Raw genomic sequence first — 21451 nt, 5'->3', positions numbered from 1 at the left:
GCCCTCTGCCCTCAGCCTCAGGGAAACCAGCTTCCTGCCGCTGCTCCCGGGACTTGACTTCCCCCTCTCTTGTATCCTGACATCCCAGGTCTGGAAGTGATGCTCCACCTGTAGGTCCTGGAGCCTTACCAGAAGTTTCTGGAAAAGCTAGTTGATTCAGCCTCCAGGGGGTAGAGGAGAAGGTACTGGGCTGAGGGAGTGACCTGGAGGTGGGGCTCCGGCTGTTTATAGGATCGTGGCTCCTCAGAGGCTGGCAGGTCCACCGTCAGTCCCATTCCATCGGAGTAGTCGCTGCCAGCCAGCCAGGGAGCTGTCATCTTGGAGGGAGCTGGACCTGGAGTGGAGCCAAAGGTTTGGCATGGAGAGAATGACAGCTAGGGGACCACCTGGCCATCCTCACCAGGTAATAATGTCCCTGAGCCTGTCGGCATCACTCAGGGCAGGACCTGGAGCTAGGGTGCATTCTAACAAGCTTGACATAGCTGAAACCAAGGTGATCCTGGTCTCTGTGGGGGGGGCTGGGTCCCAGACCTGGAGTCTCTGCCTAGGCAGAGGCTGGAGGTGGGAGGCAGATGGCGAGGAAATCTGTGCTTAGGGACGGGGAGTGGGTGGGATGGACAATTGGCATCCATAGAATCTAGGGCCCCGGAGACCAGGGTGAGGGGCATCATCTCAGCCTGACTCAGAGGCTGTGCCCGCAGCTCCCACTTCCCGTCTCTCCAACCTCCCCGCGCTGTCCTACTGCGGGTCACTGGGTGCCAGCAGGGAGAAAAGGCAGCCTGATCCTTTTACTCCCCCAGCTGAAGACCTCATGGTTATAGATCCTCTGGACCCCGCTCAATCTCCCTTGGGCTCTATCCTCCGTGATGGGCAGAGACCTGCACTGAGCCACGGAGGGTGGAGGAGGCCCTGGGGCTCCTGTGCAGGGGCAGAGAGGGTGGCTGGGGCTCTCAGCAGAGAGGCACTTCCGGGATGCTACAGGAAGCTGGGTGCAGGCGCCCTGCTTGAGACCCCTCCAGGAGCATCCAGGGTCAGTTATCAATGAAGGCAGTAGTACAGGTGGCAGGATCTTTCAACAGGCAAGGTGAAGCCCCAGAGCCCTCAGGAGAAAAGAATCCTACTAATTAACACATTAGTTGTCTAAATAATCCTATTTGTCTACAACAAATCTATGAAATTCTAATGTTTAGATATCCATGGGGCAGGGGATGAGAGTTGCATGCGTTTACAAAAAAGCAAAGTCCTAAGAGTGTAGAACCACAAAGGGGTTGTGAGCTCTGGCCTTGAAGACCTGGGTTTCAATCCTAACTGTATCACTTAACTAACTCTGTGACCTAGCGCAAGTCAACCTTGCTGAGCCTCAATTCTCTCATCTGTAAAATGGGAGGAAATGAGAGAACTATCTTATGAGGGTGTTGGGAGGATAGATAGAGTTTGAGTATGTAATATGCTTAGTATAGCACCTAGAAACATAACAAGCACTTAATACATAGTAAGTAATAAGAGCAATTATCTAGAAACTGCTTACTTTTTGCTAAGCATTCTACAGGCATTAACACATTTCAGCCTCAGAACGCTGTGTCAGGTTGATACTATTGTTTGTCCCACTACAATGAGGAAACAGAGGCACCAGGAAGTTGAGTGACTTGTCCAAGCTCACACAGCAAGTAAACAGAGGACCAGGGTTTAGATCCAGACAATCTGGCTGGGAACCTGCTCTTCTGCCCCAGCAATGGCCAGTCATCATAGTGATTGTCACAGCCCATCCTCCAGTGCTCTGTGTTAGTGACACTCTTAGAGGTAAGGAGAATGGGGTTCCATCTTAGGAAAAATACCCTCCAGGAAACGGTGGGCTTTCTGAAGTTGAGAGGCTCTCAGTGACCAGAGGGGGAAATGGGCAGCAACACCCAATTTGGGTATGGTGGCTGGCTGGAAAGAGGGCAGTTGGGGGCGATTCTTAATAGCCCCAAGTGGCTTTAGAGCAGCCCACAGGCTGTGGCCCTGAGGATCGGGGTGGGAGCTGGGGTACAGCTTGGCTGCCTCTGCCTCGCCCTGGCTTGGAGCAGGCATTGAACCACAACTCCTCACAGGAACCCAGGTCCCAGCCAGCACCACCTCTGTGATGGGCAGTGATGGAATCTGGGTGTGGGGAGGAAACGGAGCCAGGTGCCTAAAATGACACTAAATCCCTGTCAACTACACCCTCTGGCTTAAGGCCTGTGGATGTCACTAGCATTGATCCCCAAGAAGGGAGAAATGAGCCTACCTTGCTGGGAGGGTCATGTGTGCTCTGCCAGAGAGCTGACAGGGATGACAAAGACACTTAGTAAGAAGCCACAAGACAGGGATGATGTGGGGACACAGGGTAGCAGGGCCGGGACAAGGGCACAAGCCTGATTGGCTTTGCTGTGACCCGTTGTCCTTTAAGCTTCTCTGTGGGGCATGGAGAGCCGGTGCTGTGGACACTGAGCCAGCCCCTGGCAGGTAGCACCTGTGCAGAGCAGAGACATTTCCTGGTGGGAGCCTAGACTTTCAGATCACACGCACAGAAGTAGGACTGGTCGTGGGAGGGTGCAGAGCAGGAAAGAGCTTTGGTTTCATCGCAGCGCTGTCTCCCAACCATGCAAGGCTGAATGTCCACCACGCAAGCACGGTGCCGTCTCTGCCTCAGATCACGGGGCCTTATCATAAGAAACGTGTGCAGGTGCCCAGAAAAATCTACTCAGCGGGGCCTCAGGAAGAACAGAAACCGAAGGGCCCCCTGGATCTCAGCAGTGGCAAGGACCTCAGAAGCAGGGGTTTGAGATACCCGCCCCCCGCCCCAGCCGGGCCCTGTCCCAGCAGGATTCAGCCACATCCCCCCTGCCCTCTGCTTTTCCTCCTGCCGCCTATTACTGCTTGTCTTCTTGGTCCCTCCGAGCTTCTGCCCACTCCGTTTCTTCTTCCACCTTATTGGGCTTGCCTGCGGGCTGATGTGGCCTTGCCAGCACCTTAATAACTTTCACCCCCTGCACACGGTAACAGCCTGATGCTCTTGGAGTTTCCCAATTCACACCCAAGAGACAGTTTGTACCTGAGGCCATCACGGAGCACTGGGATCCCCAGAGCTCAGGGTCCTGGAGTCACGTGCCCACTTCCTGTCCAGAGGCCGGGGGAATGCCTGGCAGCAGGGTCCCGTGCTTCACCAAAGGGCTGCCCTCCCTGTGAGCTCTGGGGGTGGCTGACCCCAAACTGACATGTCCAGTGTGGTGGCTGTTCCTTGGCCCTCTGTTTCCTGCTTTCTCTACTGTGCAGTCCTGTCCCTGAAGGGAGGGCGCCCCACAAACTCTACCGCCATTCCCTGACTGCTGCGGCCCAGGACCATGGCCCTAGGGACAGTGATGGGCAAAGGCTGTTTGGCCCCAGAATGCCTGGCAGCGTCAGCGAGCAGCATCTCAGGAGAAGCCTTGGCACGAACTGGGGGGGCTTGTAACTGAGCAGGAGGGACTCTGTGGCCTATTTCTCTCCAGGGGGAGACCTCTGCCTGCTGGCAGCTCACCGTTAGGGTCCTGGAGGCACGGAGCCTGGGCTGGGCTGACCTCTGTGAGTAACTGTGTCCTGGGCCCCAGGAGTGTGGGGAGGACCAGGTCCTACGGGGAAGGCCCAGTGCCTTGGGGCTGGGCTGGGCTGGGCTGAGCTGCCCGCAGTGGCTGCAGGGGTCTTGGGAGGAACCTGGTGAGGCCCCTGGAGAGGGGTGTGAGGAATTCTGTCTTACACGGTTCTCTTGATGTTGGCAGTGAGCGAAGCAGACCCCTATGTGATCCTACAGCTGCCAACCGCACCTGGAACAAAGTTTAAGACCAAAACGGTCACCAACTCCAGTCATCCTGTGTGGAACGAGAGCTTCACTTTCCTGATCCAAAGTCAGGTCAAGGTGAAGGCCAGAGGACCCCTGGCCACCCCCCTGAGGACAGGCTGTGCCCCACACTGGGAAGGTTCCTGGGGTAGAGTACACCTTCCTCCGGAGCTCAGGCAGAGAAACTGGGGAAGGGGGTGTCTTTGTGCCCCAGTCTGGATGTGCTGTGTGTGAGAGAATGTGTGAACAGCACGCTACTGGTCCTCCCTAAACCCATCCATGGAGTGGAGGCAGCAAGAGCCCTCCTGCCTGGGTTGTTTGAGGTTAAATGCGATCACGCACAGAGCACTCCCAGTATAGTGCCTGGTACCTACCAGGCCTTAGGGAACCAGCCAAGCAGGGGTGGGGTTGGGCTGGGGAAACTTCAAAAGAGTTTTATTTTTTATAAAAACAAAAATGAGCAGGGGGGAATTAGGAACTTTGCTGGATTTCCTTTTAACCACTTCTAGGTTTTACCAGTATTTTTATTTTGAAGTACAAAGTGCAGTGGCATAATAATCTTTTCCGGCCCTCGGCATCGGGTGAGGATTCAACAGGTGTGAGCCACGCTATGTGTTAATAACGTGCTACGTTGCTGTTCTCGGGTCCTTAGAATGTTCTGGAGCTGAGCATCTATGACAAGGATGACTTCAAGACGGATGACGCCTGCTTCAAGGTTCTCTGTGATGTCTCTGAAGTCCTCCCTGGCAGGTTGCTCCGGAAGACCTTCTCCCTGCATCCCCAGGTGGGTGGAGTTTCCCGCCAGCCCCACCTCTCAGCTCCAGGCTGAGGAAGTGGCACAGTTTCTCCCGTCTGTTGGGATGCTGCTGGGTTTGAACTCCTTTGCAGGAAGACGGAAGGCCCACCCAGAGATATTTACATTTTCATAGGAAAGGAGGAGGTGAACTTGACTGTTACTGGCTGAATCACTTAAGGGAGGAATTCTAGTCATCTACGGGGAAGGAAGGTTTTGGGTGATGGCAAACCTCCTCATGTGCCACAAAACACAGCTCGTGGTGACCAACTCTTCGGGGGGTGTGGGCTCGTCACTCTTGCTTACTGCCTCTGACCCTCTCGTGGTGCCCAAGACCTGGAGAGAGGGCAGAGTTCTGGGGTTGGTACCCCTCGAGAGGAAGATGAAATGGGCCCTGGGCATCTTCAAGCCTCCTTTGGCTTGTGGTCTACATCTTCCCCTACAGCCTTGCCAGGCAGGGATCTAGCTAGCTGTGGGTAACTTGGGCAGGTAGCCCATCTTTCCCCAAGACTCGATTTCCTCATCTGTAAAATGGGAAGAGTTGTAACACCGTGCCTCCCTTAGAGGCTGCTCGGGATGATGAGATACATAAGGGAGCTGTGTCAACTCTAAAGACATGTGTGCATGTTGACAGCTTGCTCAACTTTAATTTCAGGGACCGGAGGAGCTGGACGTGGAGTTCCTGATGGAGAAAACGTGAGTAATACCACACAGCTCAGGGGGTGTCTCAGGACCCAGGCTTTCCTTAGGAAAATGCCTTTAACCCAGATCTTCCCATTGGTCTGACCAGCCCAGATTTGCTGTTCCTCATCTCCTACCCCTGCCAGTTGGGTTGGGGGGACCCTCAGAGAAATGAGGAGAGGAAGGCTGGTGTTTTGTCTGCCATGGTGAAAGGTGAGGACCTTTCACTCTTCAGAAGCAATTCCCCACACCCTGGATCATACGCAGGACGTAGAGAACCCTCAGTGTCACCCAGGGAGGCCCCACCTGGGTGCAGCCTGGCTGGGAGGGGGCACATCAGTGCAGGAAGCCTTTGCCTTTGCAAGGCCGGACTCTGGATGGTTTGATTTTTCCAGGTCGGGCTGCCCAGAAAACCTCATCACCAACAACGTGCTTGTGGTAACCACCTTCCCCAGGCCTGTGGGGTGGGGTGCGCTAAGGGAGGGGCCCCAGTGCAGACACTGGGGTAGGGGCGGGCCTGCCTGGCGGGTGGGCCTCAAGGGACAAGGCAAGGACAGGGCTTTGCAGTAAGACCAGTCCACTTCCCTGCTAGGTGGTCACCTGGGCTGCAGTCTGGCCTCGGAGGGGCCTGGGGCTAAAGAACTCGGAGAGAGAGGGGAGGCCCGACTGCTCTGCTGAGAGGAATTCTGGCCCAAGGCAGGAGGATTGAGGGAACATTGGGGGAATTTTAGGCATTTCCTGATGGTGTTCTGTTCTGTGTGAGGACTTCATAGTTCTTAGCCCTGAAGGGGGCGAGGAAGTCTCTCGAAGGCCAGGCCAGCAGGCTCAGGTTACAGTGTGGTGTGCTTCCAGTCAGGGAGCTTTGAGATAGGATCAGGGGTCAATCAGCTTCTCCTCCGGACAATGGAGGGTCAGCTCTCCTAAAGCATAGCGAGCTCACGAAGCTGCAGTGGACAGGAATGTGCGGTGAGCGAGGATTAGAAACTTTCTACTCAAAGGAACACCCTCAGTGAGCAACACAGGCATGACCTGGGAGCTAAGCCAGGCCCTGCATGTAGTAAGGCAGCTGGCGTTCAAAACTGAAGCAGGCGTCCACCCTTGGGGTCCTGCGAGTGCTTGTTTGAGGGGCTAGTATTACTTTTTCAAATACGCCTTAAAATAGCCACCCCTATGCCAGCTGCCTGTTATCTGAGGTGATGGAGACCAGCGGCATGTTGATGACCTCAGCAGTTCTCAGGGAGAGGGTAGTGGCCAGAGCTGAGTGGGCTGCAGGCATCAGCTGGCACGCGTTACAGAGAGAATGCAGCAGGCGCGCTTGGCACGTCGGTCAACGGGAGGACTGGTCCTACCCTGGACCCTACTTCTGGCTCTGCGCGTGGTGGATTTGGGACAGGGGGCTCAGGGGGTGAGGTTGAGGGGAGACCTCAGCTTCCCCTGCAGAGCCCCCTGCCCATGACGTGGTCTCTGCCCCAGGCCCGAGAACTGTCTTGCCTGGATGTTCACCTGGACAGCACGGGGAGCACAGCCGAGGCTGCAGGTGAGACCTGCTCAGCATGAGGTCTGGCCTCTGCCTGGAGTGTGGAGGGTTGCTGGGTGTGGCTGGGGAACCTGTCCAGCAGGAGGCTGCCCACACAGCGCAAAGGCAACTGGTCTCCTCTGGGCAGGAGAGTCCCCCTGACCTGGGGGAAGGCCTGTCACTGGAGGTGGGAGTCCCATGGGGGGTGTGGGGAGAGCCCTCTCCAGAATGCTGTTTGCCATGGTCCAGCCACCCGGCCTCCCCATGGCCTGGGCAGTGCTGCTGGTTTCCTGGATCCTAGCTGGGGTTCCGGGCTCTTGTTTCCCTTGTGCTAACCTGTCCACTCTCTCCCTAGATCAGGATGAGCTGGAGCTGGAGCTGGTGCTGAAGGGCTCATATGAGGACACACAGACATCTGCCCTGGGAACAGCCTCTGCCTTCCGCTTCCACTACATGGCAGCCCAGGAGGCAGAGCTGAGTGGGTGCCTGAGGGTAGGTTTTGGCTCTGGAGTTCCCCTGCCGACCCCAGCCTCGGGCCAGCTCCACCTGCTGCAGGCTTCTCTCTGGCCGTCCGCCTGCCAAGGTCAGGGCCCTGTGGCCTTGTCAGCCTCCCCCAGTTAGGCACCATGCCCTTGGCAGACAGGGAGGATCACCAGGGGCCTCGCGTGGGCACGGGGGGCTGCTGTGCCATGTCGGTCTTTGTTTGAAGTCTTCAATGGCTCCTCCGATAAGGCTCCTAGAATAAAATCCCATGTCTGCGTCCGTAGGCCCTGCATAACCTGGCCCCTGCGCACCTCTGTTGCCTCATTTTCTTCCATGCTCCCCCTCATTCACGATGCTCCAGCCATATTCGTCTCTTCTTGCTTTTCCAACATACCAAGTGCTTTCCCTGTCCTCCTGCGGCTCCTTCCGAGGCTGCCTGCTCCTCTTTCTCCTCCTCCTTTAGACCTCAGCTCAGATGGCATCTCTTCAGAGGCCCTCCTTGACCGCCCCCCACATCTTAAACAGATTCTACATACCCCACCTTTGGTTACTCTATCACATCACCCTGCTTATTTCCTTTTACAATACTTACTAACGTCAGTTCGTTACCTGTTTCTTTATAAGTTCATGCACATGACTCAGAATAATAAATAAACACATATCAGCTATTAATACACTAAATAAATATAAGCTATGCTTATTTTTTTATTTTTATTTATTTTATTTTTTTTTTTGCGGTACGCGGGCCTCTCACTGTTGTGGCCTCTCCCGGTGCGGAGCACAGGCTCCGGACACACAGGCTCAGCGGCCATGGCTCACGGGCCCAGCCGCTCCGTGGCATGTGGGATCTTCCCAGACCGGGGCACGAACCTGTGTCCCCCGCATCGGCAGGCGGACTCTCAACAACTGTGCCACCAGGGAAGCCCCCTATGCTTATTATTTTTTATTGAAGTTTAGTTGATTTATAATATTATGTTAGTTTCAGGTGTATAGCAAAGTGATTCAGTTAGCTATTATTATTTTTGTAATGATTAGTAATTGTAATTTTTTAATTACAATAATTGTAAATACTGTAATTATTTTTGTATTATCAGGGAGGGCCTGTGTCTGTCCAGATCGCTGTCTAGATACTCAGTAAGGATTTGTTGAGTGGGTGAATGAATGAATGACTTTTCTTTCCAGACCTCTAAAAGCAATGGCTGGAACTCAGGCAACTCAGATGCGTACCTCACTGTACCCCTAAGGTCCTTGGCCATGGGGGAGGAGGTGACAGTTGACGTTCCTGCTACAAATGTAAGTGGTCTCAGCTGGCTGGGAAGTGCCAGTGAGAATAAAGACCCCAAGGCCCCCAGGGGATACCCACACTCCCTTCAGGGTCTAGGACATTCTGAGTGGGATCTCTTGTTTTGATTTCAGGCCCCAGGAGTGAAGCTGCAGCTCAAGGCTGAGAGCTGGTAAGGGACATTCATATCTGCGGGAGACAGGGGTAGTCACGGGGCTAGGGAGTGTGTGGAAAGTGTGGTCCTGGGGGTTGGGAGCAAGGAGTTTATCTGGCAGCTATTGTGGGCTCGACCAGCCAGTAGCTGAGCTATGCAGGTGCCCCCTGATCCTTGGATCCTCCACTGCCCCAGCCCGAAGGAGCTGGCTGTACATCTGGGCTTCGATTTGTGTGCGGAGGAGAAAGCCTTCCTGAGCAGGAGGAAGCAGGTGGTGGCCAAGGCCCTGAAGCAGGCCCTGCAGCTGGACAGAGACCTACAGGAAGATGAGGTTTCTGGGGGAAGGGGGATATGGGTACAGATACCTTGCACTCGCCTTAAGGGAGTGCCTGATTGCTATGCCCTCTCCAGATACTCCAGTCAGCAGAGACTGAGGAGTGGGCATATGTGGGGAGATGTGGGGCATGGGGAAGCTCTCTTTGGGGATCTATCCAAGGCTGAGAGCTGTCATTTGCTGGGGAGGAGCCGGGCGCTAGCTCTAACCCTGACTCCTTCAGGCTCTGACCTCGTGGTCCCTTGCCTGGAGGCAGGAGGCAGCTCCATCCCTGTCCTTGTTAAGCCAACCTGTGTCTGTGCAACCCAGGTCCCCGTCGTGGGCATCATGGCCACAGGAGGAGGTGCCCGGGCCATGACCTCTCTCTATGGCCACCTGTTGGCCCTGCAGAAGCTGGACCTTCTGGACTGTGTGACCTACTTCAGTGGCATCTCGGGCTCTACATGGTGAGGGCCCTTGGGACTTGGAAGAACAGAGATGATCAGGCCCCAAGGGGAAATGGAGTGGACGTCAGAGGGGCCCTCTAAGTGGGTGTGAGCAGCATGTTCTGATGGGTGCCAAGTGACTTTCTCAAAAGCGGGGAAACGGACATTCAGAGGTCCTGCCATGAGCAAGGCATTGCAGGACATCCATTCCATGCTACTGATCCAGAAGGAGCTGGGTTTGAGTTTCTGCAGCACTACTTACTGGCTAGGTGACTTTGGGCAACTTATTTCCCCTGCTTCTCAGTCGACTCATCTCCAAAGTGGGGGAAATAATACTACATACTCCATAGGACTGGAGTGGGACAGCCCAAGTAAAGCACTTAACATGTCTGACACTTACCAGGAGCTCCAAATTGGTAGCTTTTTTTCCTTTAATTGTCATTGCCTCATTTAATCCTCACAACACTCTCTGGGGTCGTTTCTCTTATTGTATAGTATAGATGAGGAAACTGAGGTCAAGAGATGCTATTTTACCTAAAGACAACATTGCCACACTATGCTCCACTCTGCCTATGACGAAGTGGAAATTTTCACTATTAGAGATTCATTCCTTTGAGTCTTATCGAAATGTGACTTTAAGGAGTAAAAGAGGAGTAAACTCAGAGTTTAGGTGACAGCTGTTGACAAGCAGAGTCTTAAAGGGCTTCAGGACGGATCTATAAAGATGGGAGTAGGAGTCTACAGCTGTGCTGTACAATACAGTAGCCACTAGTCACGTGTGGTTATTGACCACTTGAAATGTGGCTAGTCCAAACTGAGATGTGTTAAATATAAAATGCACAGTGAATTCTGAAAGAACAGTTTGAAAAGAATATTTATATTAATTTTCATATCGATTACACACTGAAATAATAATTTTAGATACTGAATTAAATGAAATATACTGTTAAAATTAATTTTTCAGATCTTTTTTTACTTTTTGAAAATGTGGTTACTACGAAAATTTAAATTACATATGTGGCTCACATTCTATTTATATTGGACAGTACAGATCAAGAAGGAGAGAATGCCCTGAGGCAGTTTCCAGATAGGTGGGGCTTTGGCAGCCAGAGCCACGTGTTGGGAGAAGTCGGAGGGTGGAAGTTGGAGTTGCAGCGACCCATGCTGGGCCTTGACCTCAGACTGTAATGTCCCTTTGTTTTCTCAGGACGATGGCCCATCTGTATGGGGACCCTGAATGGTCGCAGAGGGACCTGAAGGGACCCATCGGACACGCCCGGGAGCACCTGGCCAAGAGCAAGCTGGAGGCCTTCTCTCCTGAGCGCCTGGCGAGCTACTATCGGGAGCTGGAACAACGGGCTGAGCAGGGCCACCCCATGACCTTTGTGGACCTGTGGGGTCTGGTGCTGGAGTTTGCGCTGCACGGACAGGTAGGGCCCCTGCGCATGCGAGGCAGAGCCTATGTGCAAGGGTGAGGGCTGGGACAGCCTTGTGACTAGCTGACGTGTGCACGCACATTTCCTGCTGGGTAAGAGGCCAGTGGTTAAGGGATGTGGGAACTGCTGTACTTCCTTGTCTGCCAACTTTGGGATGCCGACATTTTGAATCAGGTTATTCTTCAATTGACTGCCATGAAACAGAAATTTCTGGGTCTCCCAAGAGCTAAGGACCAATGTCAAAGTCAGTTAAGCATCGTGTTTAAGAGTCAGTGAGGTTTTTGGAACAGCTTTCATTTTATTTTATTTATACTGTAATATGAAATGTATTTTTCTTCATCTTCATGGTAGTGTTAAAAGCACAGACTCGGGCTTCCCTGGTGGCGCAGTGGTTGAGAATCCACCTGCCGATGCAGAGGACACGGGTTCGTGCCCCAGTCCGGGAAGATCCCACATGCCGTGGAGCGGCTGGGCCCGTGAGCCATGGTCGCTGAGCCTGCGCGTCTGGAGCCTGTTGCTCCGCAACGGGAGAGGCCACAACAGAGAGAGGCCCGCGTACGGCAAAAAAAAAAAAAAAAAAGCACAGACTCTGGAGCCAGATTTCCTAGATTCTAATCCCAGTGTCTCTTACCAGCTATGTGTCCTTAGGCAAACTACTTAACCTCTCTGTGCCTCAGTTTTTTTCATCTGTACAATGAGGATGAGAAGAGTACTTAACACATAGGGTTGCTGCGAGCACTCAGTGGCGCCTTGGCATAGAGTAAGCATTAAGTGTTAGCTATTCTGTTTCTTTACTATTATCCTAACACCATTAATACAAAACTGAGCAAATAAATTTTTTATGTGTTGCTTCTTTAAGGAAAGCTTAGTAAGTTAATTGCTGAATCTTACATTAACTGATGTAATTATTAAAATCAGGAATTTTTTTCACATTGTTGTTTTACCACATATAGTTATCTGAACAAAGTTTCTTTTAAAGCATTTGAAACAGCTAAAACACAGAAAGTATTTTTAACATGTATAACAAAAAAGTAAACTATCAAATATATTAGCAGAGGAAAGATTCTTACCTTTCTTATCTTTGGATATCAGGTGTTTGACCAAGAATGATTAGCGTGTAAACTAATGCCAAAAGTGAATTTGTTTTAACTTTTTTCTTTAAATTTTATTCTTGTTGGCAAGCACAGTGCTACTTGGAAATTACCAACCATTCTTGTTTTTTAGTTATTAGTTTAAAAATATTTATTATAAAATATTAATATAAAAAATTTATCACAATGATCTTCAGACTTAAGAAAATGCATAAAGCATGAAGAATAATATAAGGAATATGCATGATCTCACTAATCAGCCTAAGAAGTGAAATATTACAGATAGAGCCAAAGCCCCCCCTGTGGGCCCCCCTTTCAGTCCCATTTCCCTCCCACCCCCAGAGGTAACCACCATCCTGAATTTAGTTTTATCATCACATACATACCTGCAATCTGTACACTTTATAATATTATATAATATATAACATATTTTATAAACCTTTATTATATACTTTATTAGATATATGTTTATTATGCATACTTTTATTAAAAATATATATCCTTAAGAAAAATGTAATATTATTTGTACAATGGTTTTGTAGAAGTCTCCCTGTGCCCTTGTGTTAGAGATTCTCTAATCCTTGAAGAGAGATGATAGCCAGTAGTGGAATTGTTAGGCCATTGGGTAGTGTATCTTCAACTTTTCTAGCTATTGACAAGTTGTTCTCCAAAAAGGTTGTATTAATTCACACTCCCACCACCAGTGTATCATAGTTTCTTTTTCTCTACATGCTCTTCACACTTTTAAATGTTTTTTCATTTTATGGGTGTGAAAGGAAATTTTATTGTAGTTTTCCATTTCCTTGGTTTTTAGTGAGAGTGAGCATATTTTCAAGTATATTTGTCATTGGGACATCCTCTTTTTTTTAATGCTAACTTCTTTAAAACAATTATTTATTTTATTTATTTATTTTTGGCTGTGTTGGGTCTTCGTTGCTGTGGGCGGGCTTTCTCTAGTTGCAGCGGGCAGGGGCTGCTCTTCGTTGAGGTGTGCAGGCTTCTCACTGCAGTGGCTTCCCTTGTTTCGGAGCACGGGCTCTAGGTGCGTGGGCTTTAGTAGTTGTGGCACACGGGCTCAGTAGCTGTGGCTCGCGGGCTCTAGAACACAGGCTCAGTAGTTGTGGTGCACGGGCTTAGTTGCTCCGCGGCATGTGGGATCTTCCCGGACCAGGGCTCAAACCTGTGTCCCCTGCATTGGCAGGCAGATTCTTAGCCAATAGGGAGTCCCTCTATTCCATTCTAATGCGGCTCCTTCTCTATCCCTGTGCCAATCCTGCCCTGGCTTAGTTACTACCTTTGTGATAAATCTCAGTTTCTGATAGGGCAAATTTACCCCCATCTGCCACCTTGGTTCTCAGAATTATCTTGGCCACTTTTGGCCCTTTGCCCTCCTATATACATAATAGAATCAGTTAGTCAAGTTTCATGATAAATATTGTTGGGATCTTTGTCGAAATGGCATGGAATTTATAAAACCAACATAATTACTTGAAATGTTTTTATCTTATTAATATATCCCATGTATTCTTTGGATCTACTGTTCAAGTTCATGTTTGGTTTTGAGGGTGCTGTGTTTTATTAACTGACTTTTCTGCCTGGTGGCAACAATTAATTACTATAGAGTGGGGAAAGCTTGTTTTAACAGTTCATTTTATGAAGTGCTAGGAAATGCAATTTGATCCTAGGCTGTAAAGAAGACATATTTAATTACATTTGATCCTCCAGTAATGACTTAATACATGGTTTTATGGACACAGTTTGTAGTCATTTTAAAAAAGACAAACTTATTGTTCACAAGAATAAAAATCCTTGCGATATTACTGAACATCAACGCATTCTTTAAAATGAGTACCCATGCAGTTTAAAAAATTTTGTCACAATGTGAAAGCTTTGCAAATATTGTTTCTTTTTTTTTCTTAGTCATCATGCTTTCTCTCTTAAAGCTCACATTTTTAAAATAATTCTTTATTGAGAAAAATTTAGTGTTGATTTCAAATTTGCCTTTAGATAAAAATAAGTATTTATTATCTCTATACTATACTGAGCTACAGTACCAAAAGTCATTTTAAGTGGTCAGAAAATATAACTCCATATATAACAAATCACAATTTCATTAATACTAAGTATTATTAGAGAAATATTATACCCTGAAACTTAGAACAAATTACTTAGTCTATATACTTTTATAATATTACTTCAGTTTTTATAAGAACCCACTTACAAAATACACCTGTTGTAATCAGTGCTTCTCAAATTATCTCTTTGAAACTTTGTTTTTACTCTCTTGCTGGCAAACACTGAAAGGCTTAGAAGCTGCTCACCATTCTTCAAGGAGAAACTTACAGTTTTTCTCCTATCTTTTCCTGAGTTAAAAAGGTCTTACATATTTTTCTTCAACTCTAGACAAAAGGTTTTATATACACTTTAGTGCCACCCTGTGCAAGACCCAGATCACACTGACAGACCACCAACTGCACCCAGCTCCCACCCTCCAAGTGGGACCCTTGAGTCATCAGAGTGGTGTTCTGCAGGGTTGGGGACCCTCATTTGGAAACTGGGGAGGGGGGGTGCGGGTAGAGATCCAGAGACTTGCCATGACTTACTGGTGAGCTATTAAAAGGAAAAGGAATACTGGGTGCTGTTTCAGTTGATAGAGAGGTGTGCTGACCCTTTTCCAAGGCTTTCCCAGGGCAGAAATTGCATCTGTAGTAAAAGATTGTACACGTCAAAAGAGCAGGCAAACAGGATTCCTAAATAAAAGACTTTGAGAAAGGAAATCACAGGTATTCATCAAGCCCCCTCCCTCCTCAGCACACATACATACTCACACCCACAGGACTAACTTGTAAATATAACAAATGCTCAGTGCCAGGCCGCTTGAGCCGTATTTGGAGAATTTCCTGTGGATTCCCCATAACTCAAGTCGTATTGGGTACCACTGAAGAACTGGAGGAAAAGGTGACTGTGACCTGAGTGCTCTCACTGTGTGACAGAGGGCTGCCAGGGGAAGGGAAGCACACCAGGTGTGCTGAGGCTTTGTCATGGGTGTGGGAGCCGGACTCCCTGTTGGATGGGCTAGGCTAGAGTCCCGGGATGCACATCTGGCTGATCATCAGAATCACCTGGGGAGGTTTTAAAAAGACAAATTCCTAAGTGGCTTCTGATGATTCTCAGAAGAGACCCAGTCATCTGTATATTTAACTCTAAGTAAATCTGATGATAAAGGTTGATATGGCAGGGTGGGAACCTCCTAGGTCTAGCTGCTGAGTGGGGTGCCTTCCAGCTCAGAGAGCCTAAGAGAGAGGTGGTGCGTTCATGGTACACATACTGCTCCATGAGTAACAACCCAGGGCCTGTGGCAGCAGGATCCTTCCCCAGGTGGGGTTCCAGGTAGTCACCACCCTTAACCTTGCTGAGGCTTGAGATGAACTCTATTTTCATTTCTGGTCCGGGATAGAAGGAGACCTTTCTGTTCCCCTAGAATTCAGTGAGGCTCTGTGGAGGCTTCCCCAAAAGGCAAGCCAGAGTCCTTGCCAGAGCTTGGAGTTCTATTGGAGGGAAAATTAGAAACAAAAGGCAAGGATAAATAGTGGGGTACAACTTTGTACTGTGCAAAGCAGGAAAGGTGGAGATGAGGATGTCAGGAGAGTGTTTGGCAGGGGCTGAAACTTGAACTGGTCCAGATGAACCTAGAAGGGGCAGCCCATCCCCTGGCAAAGCTTACAATGTACACTGAAGGGGGATTTCTGAGTCCTTTCTGGAAGGCAGCGTCTCTGTGTGTGTGTGTGTGTGTGTGTGTGTGTGTGTGTGTGCGCGCGCGCGTGCGTGTGCCTTTGTGCCTGTGCATCAGGGTCCATGTACCCTCCATGCTTCAACCCATAAAGATGGGCCACTGGAACCACAGGATGCAGGGGTGGGTGTCACTGTTGACACTGTGGTCCTTGTGAACAGTGCTGTCTGCAGATACGCAGTGCACAGCCCTACATGGAGACCCCGACGCTCCTCACCCCCAGCCTGTGCTCCCACCCTGCCTCCAGGGTGCTCCCAACCTTACTTTGGCCCTCACGCCCCCACCCCAGGTGATGGATCAGAAGCTGTCAGGACAGAGAGCTGCGCTGGAGCGGGGCCAGAACCCTCTGCCCCTCTACCTGAGCCTCAATGTCAAAGAGAACAATCTGCAGACCCCGGACTTCAAGGGTACAGTCCTCAGTCCTGTCCACTCCACCCTCCAACACACACACGTGCATGCACACCTCCTTTGCACCCTGAGGGCCCCCAGAGAATTCACACAGGAAACTCCTGCACAGATGGCCAGCCTTCTGGAAGGATGGTGGTTCTGATTGCCTGATGAGGCAGCCAGCAGAGCTCGCCGTCCTGGGGCAGGGCTGTGGTGGTGAGGATGTAGACAAGGGGCTGGTGGGGGAGAGGTCAGTTCAACAGTCAGCCGGGCGGGGAGGAGGCGGAGGCCTGCTGGGGAGCAGTGTCTTTGGCCCTTGTCAGAGCTGGGGCTCCCCAAACCCACTGTCCTTTCATTCCTGCCTTTCCCTCCTGGCCCCTCAGAGTGGGTCGAGTTCTCCCCCTATGAGGTCGGGTTCCTGAAGTACGGCGCCTTCATCCCCTCTGAGCTCTTCGGCTCGGACTTCTTCATGGGGCGGCTGATGAGGAGGATCCCTGAGTCCCGCATCTGCTTCCTGGAAGGTGAGTGGTCATCACTCTGAATGCCCTGTACCCAGGTCTGGGCAGAGCACCCGGGGAGGGCAGATATTGAGCTGGGGGGAAGGGCCATTGCAGAGGCAGCCTGCTCCCCCTCCTATTCTCCATCTGCACTCAAGGGTGGGGACCACTGCCTTCCAAGTGATGGGGGGCAGGGCACTGAGGCCTAAGGCTGACCTCTCTTGGGAATTTGGCCTTCAGGTATCTGGAGCAACATTTTCTCCCTGAACTTGCTGGATGCCTGGTATAACCTCACCAGCTCCAGTGATGCCTGGAAGCAGCACATCAAGGACGAGATCAGGAGCCTGGGTAGGAGAGGGAGGCACTGAGGGGAGCCTGCGGTGAAGCCGCTTCCCCTTCAGATGCTACAGGGTCGGCGGGGGGGACTGTCGGGGGAGGGAGGGCCAGGCATTTCCAGACCCCTCAATGGACCAATGTCTGCTTCTCTGGGCTCAGAGGAATCTCCTCCCTCCTCGGGGACCTCCTCAGGGCCGGAGGCCTTGTGGCTCCAGCCTGGAACAGCGCTAGCCCAAATGTTGAAGGGCTTCCTGACGAGCAGACCACTCTACCAGCACAGCTCCAACTTCCTCCAGGGCCTCCAGCTGCACCAGGACTACCGTGCCCAGAAGGACTTCTCCACCTGGGCAGGTAAGGGCCACTGCCATGTGTCCCCAGGTAACAAGGTTGGGCTCCTGGGTGGAGATGGACCATGGCTGGGGCTGGCAGAGGCCTGGGGGGGTCCCAGCATCCACTCCTGGAGTGTGGCTTGGAGGAGGTCTTGGGAAGGGCTGGGCTGGCACGTGCATTCAGGGAGTGACACCAGGGGTTAGAAGGGGACGTGGAGGCGAGTGCAGTATAAGGGGTGGGTGGGTGATCTGTGTTGGACTTGCTGCCCCTGACTATTGCTACCTCTCCCATCAGACAGCCAGGTAGACTCCTCCGCCGGCCAGCTGACCCCACAGGAGCCCAAGCTCTGCTTGGTGGATGCCGGCTACTTCCTCAACACCAGCTGTCCCTCCATGTTCCGGCCAGGCCGCAGGCTGGACCTCATACTATCCTTCGACTACTCTCTATCCTCGCCCTTTGAGGTGCCGCTGGTCACCCCATGGGAACCCCAGACCCTTCGCCCACCCAGGCCATGCTCCAGGGACGAGCAGCAGGGCCACTGGCCCAGACCTTCTGGGTCCCCAGGGGGAGGGAGAGATGACAGGCTGTGACGCAAAGGCTCCTGCCAGGGTTGGGAAGGGCTGTGGAGGTGCTGGGGCCCTGGGCTCCCAAGAACGGTAGACAGGGAGGAAGCTCGCCATGCCCACCCCAAGAGGAACCGCCGGACAGAGCTAGGAGGAGAGCCTGGCCTGTCCACGTCCATCCTCCCAGGGGCCTCCCTGAGGACTCTGGGGAAGGGGGTGGGTAGGGCTGTGAGACAGAAGTGGGTCCCCTACTGAGGCCCTGGAGGCTCTGAGATTGAATATCCCAGAAACAGCAATCCCATATGGGGTGCAAGATCTGTGCCCCACCAAAGATTTTAGTCAAACAATACTGCAGACCACCGGGATCCTTTGCTTCCCTCCGAGGCATGTGTAGCTTGACTGGGCCACGAGCAGGACAGAATCAGGTTGTCTTGAGCAGTCAGTTTGGGCTGGAGCTGTCCTAGCATCTTCTAGAGTGCTGACCTGGGATGACTGGGAAGTAGCCATTGCTCTCTGAGCCCCCTCTGCCCCACCAGGTGCTGCAGCAGACGGAGCTAGACTGCCGGGCCCGGGGGCTGCCGTTCCCCCGTGTGGAGCCCAGTCCTCAGGACCGACGCCAGCCCTGGGAGTGCCACCTCTTCTCAGACCCCACCTGCCCTGATGCCCCTGTCGTGCTTCACTTCCCGCTGGTAAACGCCTCCTTCAGGGACCACTCAGCCCCAGGTGAGGCAGCCCCCCTTCCTAACAGCCTGGAAGCCTGGCCCCTCAGAGGCACCGCTCTGGGCCCTCCCAGTGCCCCTGCAGCCAGCAGAGGCAGGAGTCTTAAGGCTAGTCCCACCCAGTCTGGGACATGGCAATACCCTGGCCTGTTGTGGATGCCCAGATCCCTGCAGAGGCCCTCCGTCTGCAAAGCCACTGGGCTGGTGTCCTCTTTGTCATGACCCCAGGCTCCTTTGGCCTCCCCCTCCCCATGCCCGTCACTACAACTGGGCTCTGCTCCCCCGCTCTATGGCAGGGGCCATGTATGGGAATCCCTGCACTGTCACCGTCCACCACTACTGCGCACCACATTGTTGGAGGACTTCCTAAAGGCCCCCCAGGCTGGACAGCCAGAAAAGAGAAGCCCCAGTCCCCTCTCTCTCAGATTCCCCTAAACCTGTCTGGGGTCACAATTGGCCTCTCTGTCATTCTACCGCAGACCATTCTGGGGTCCTTTCTCAGGGAGCTGGGCCTCTACTCCAGGGCCCCCGAAATCTGAACTCTCATCACATTCCTTCTAATCCTCGCCTCCCACCAACTGGTCAGACTTTTATCCCCTTTTGATGGGAAAACCTAATTCTGCCTTTATGCAATCTTCTGGCTTTCTAGTTCCTGCCATAATTCCAAACCTTCTAGCTTTACTCTTAACATGCTAAGCCCGCATCTTGGGAGTCTCTTTCTCTCTCAACAAAGACTGTTTCTTGCAAAGCAAAAGCTCTTTGGTTTTCAGACGCTTGCTTCCATCATGAGTTTTAAGAATCCACCCACTAACCTAAAGGGCTTTGTTTTTCTGCTGCTTCCGCCTTACCCCTGGGGGTGAGGTGGATACCAGGGTGGGGGCCTGAACAGTGGAAGATGTGTAATGCTGTGAGAAAATGTGGGAAGCAGCACATGCGTCATACCTCAAAATAGCATCCTGCTATCCACAGTTATAGTTCTGGGCAAAGGACACGGGGCTGGGAGGAACCCCTTCAGTGGGGAGCAGCTCACCCCTGTGTCCAGCCACCAGGAGCCGTTCTGCCAGCTGTGGAGGTCTCTGGGCCCTGCACCTAACCCCCTTCCACCCCTGGACAGGTGTCCAGCGCAGCCCTGCAGAGCTCCCGGACGGCCAGGTGGATCTCACGGGGGACAACTCCCCCTATTCCATGTTCAACATGACCTACAAGGAGGAAGACTTTGACCGCCTGCTGCAGCTCAGTGACTACAACGTACGGAACAGCCAGGGCACCATCCTGCAGGCTTTGAGGACCTCTCTGAGGCACCGGGCCCCGGGGGCCAGGCCTCCAGGGCCGCAGACTTGAGACTTCTCGGGGTCCCCAAGATTTGAGGGCCACACTCTGATCCTGGGGGCTGGGGGCTTAACCCACCTGCAGTGGGTACAGCCACGGCCCTCACGGGGCTGGAGTTCCCGGGCTCTCCCAGGCCTGGGCCGCCTCTGCGGCTGGTCTCATCGCCCAGAGGGGCTGTGTCCCACCCAGAGTTCTCCCTCACCTTCATAGCTGGTTTGGGAGGAGCTGACAACAAACTCCTTACCAGGCCAGCATATAGAACAGCTGGTTCGACCAAACATTTACACGTAGTTCTTTTCACGCCTGAACAGAATGGAGTTGAGGTGCCAGGCCAGGAGTGGAGACAGGCAGGGCAGGGGAGGGCCTGGAAGGTGGCTCCAGGTATCAGGAATCACAGTACGTCCTGACAGGCTCCCCTTACTGCCTCTGCTCCTCTCCTCTTATACTATTTTGACGCAACTTTAGTGAGATATAATCCACATGCCATATAATTCATCCATCTAAAGTATGTAATTCAATGGCTTTTACTATATATTCAGAGTTGTGAAAGCATCGCCACAATCAATTTGAGAACATTTTCATTAACCCAAAAAGGAACCCCTCATCCCTTCACTGTCAACCTCAAACCACACCCACCCCAGCCCTAGGCAACCACTAATCTACTTTCTGTTTCTTTAGATTTGCTTATTTTGGACACTCCATATAGATGGAATCATAGAATATGTAGCCTTTTGTGTCTGGTTTCTTTCACTTAGCGTAATATTTTCAGGATTCATCCATGATGTAGCAGGTATCAGTACTTCATCCCTTTTACGGCTGTGTAATACTCCACTGTATAGATATACCACACTTTATTCATGGGCTGATGGACATTTGGATTGTTTCTGCTATTTTTGGTTATTATGAATAATGCTGCTATGAACATTCATGTACAATTCTTTTGTGTGGACAATGTTTTTAATTCTGTTGCATGTACACCTAGGAGTGAAATTGCTGGGCCATAGTCTTTTGAGGAACTGCCAGACTGTTTTCCAAAGTACCTGCACCATTTTACATTCCTGTCAGCATTGTATGAGGGTTCCACTTTCTCCACATCTTTGCCACCTCTTGTTACTGTCTTTTTTATTATAACTATCCTAGTGTGTGAAGTGGTATCTTGTATGTGTTTCCATAATGTTGATGTTAAGGATCTTTTCACATATTTATTGGCCTTTTGTATATCTTTTTTTTTTTATAAGTGTATGTATTTATTTTTGGCTGCGTTGGTTATTCATTGCTGTGTGCGGGCTTTTCTCTAGTTGCAGCGAGCGGGGGCTACTCTTCGTTGCAGTGTGCAGGCTTCTCATTGCAGTGGCTTCTCTTGTTGTGGACCACAGGCTCTAGGCATGCGGGCTTCAGTAGTTATGGCACATGGGCTCAGTAGTTGTGGCTCATGGGCTCTAGAGCGCAGGCTCAGTAGTTGTGGTACAC

At 51.5% G+C, this 21451-nt stretch overlaps 1 protein-coding gene across 1 annotated transcript; it reads left to right on the top strand.

The window, feature by feature from the left end:
• Window positions 1–358: 358 nt before the first annotated feature.
• On the top strand, window positions 359–20026 carry PLA2G4D (phospholipase A2 group IVD; the record flags this gene model as incomplete). Its single annotated transcript, XM_079913842.1, has 20 exons — window positions 359–403; window positions 3510–3582; window positions 3777–3913; window positions 4488–4619; window positions 5284–5324; window positions 5705–5747; window positions 6783–6846; window positions 7181–7317; window positions 8491–8601; window positions 8725–8762; window positions 8940–9075; window positions 9388–9524; window positions 10711–10933; window positions 16110–16227; window positions 16591–16728; window positions 16945–17052; window positions 17200–17391; window positions 17665–17831; window positions 18470–18656; window positions 19767–20026. The coding sequence occupies 20 exons, from the start codon at window positions 359–361 to the stop codon at window positions 19991–19993; spliced, it is 2454 nt and encodes an 817-aa protein (XP_079769968.1). The 3' UTR covers window positions 19994–20026.
• Between the last annotated feature and the right edge of the window lie 1425 nt (window positions 20027–21451).

Source organism: Stenella coeruleoalba (genome assembly GCF_951394435.1).
Source record: "Stenella coeruleoalba genome assembly, chromosome: 2".
NCBI lineage: Eukaryota > Metazoa > Chordata > Mammalia > Artiodactyla > Delphinidae > Stenella > Stenella coeruleoalba.
Note: the sequence above shows the minus strand (reverse complement) of the source record. Positions and strands in the feature narration are given on the sequence as shown.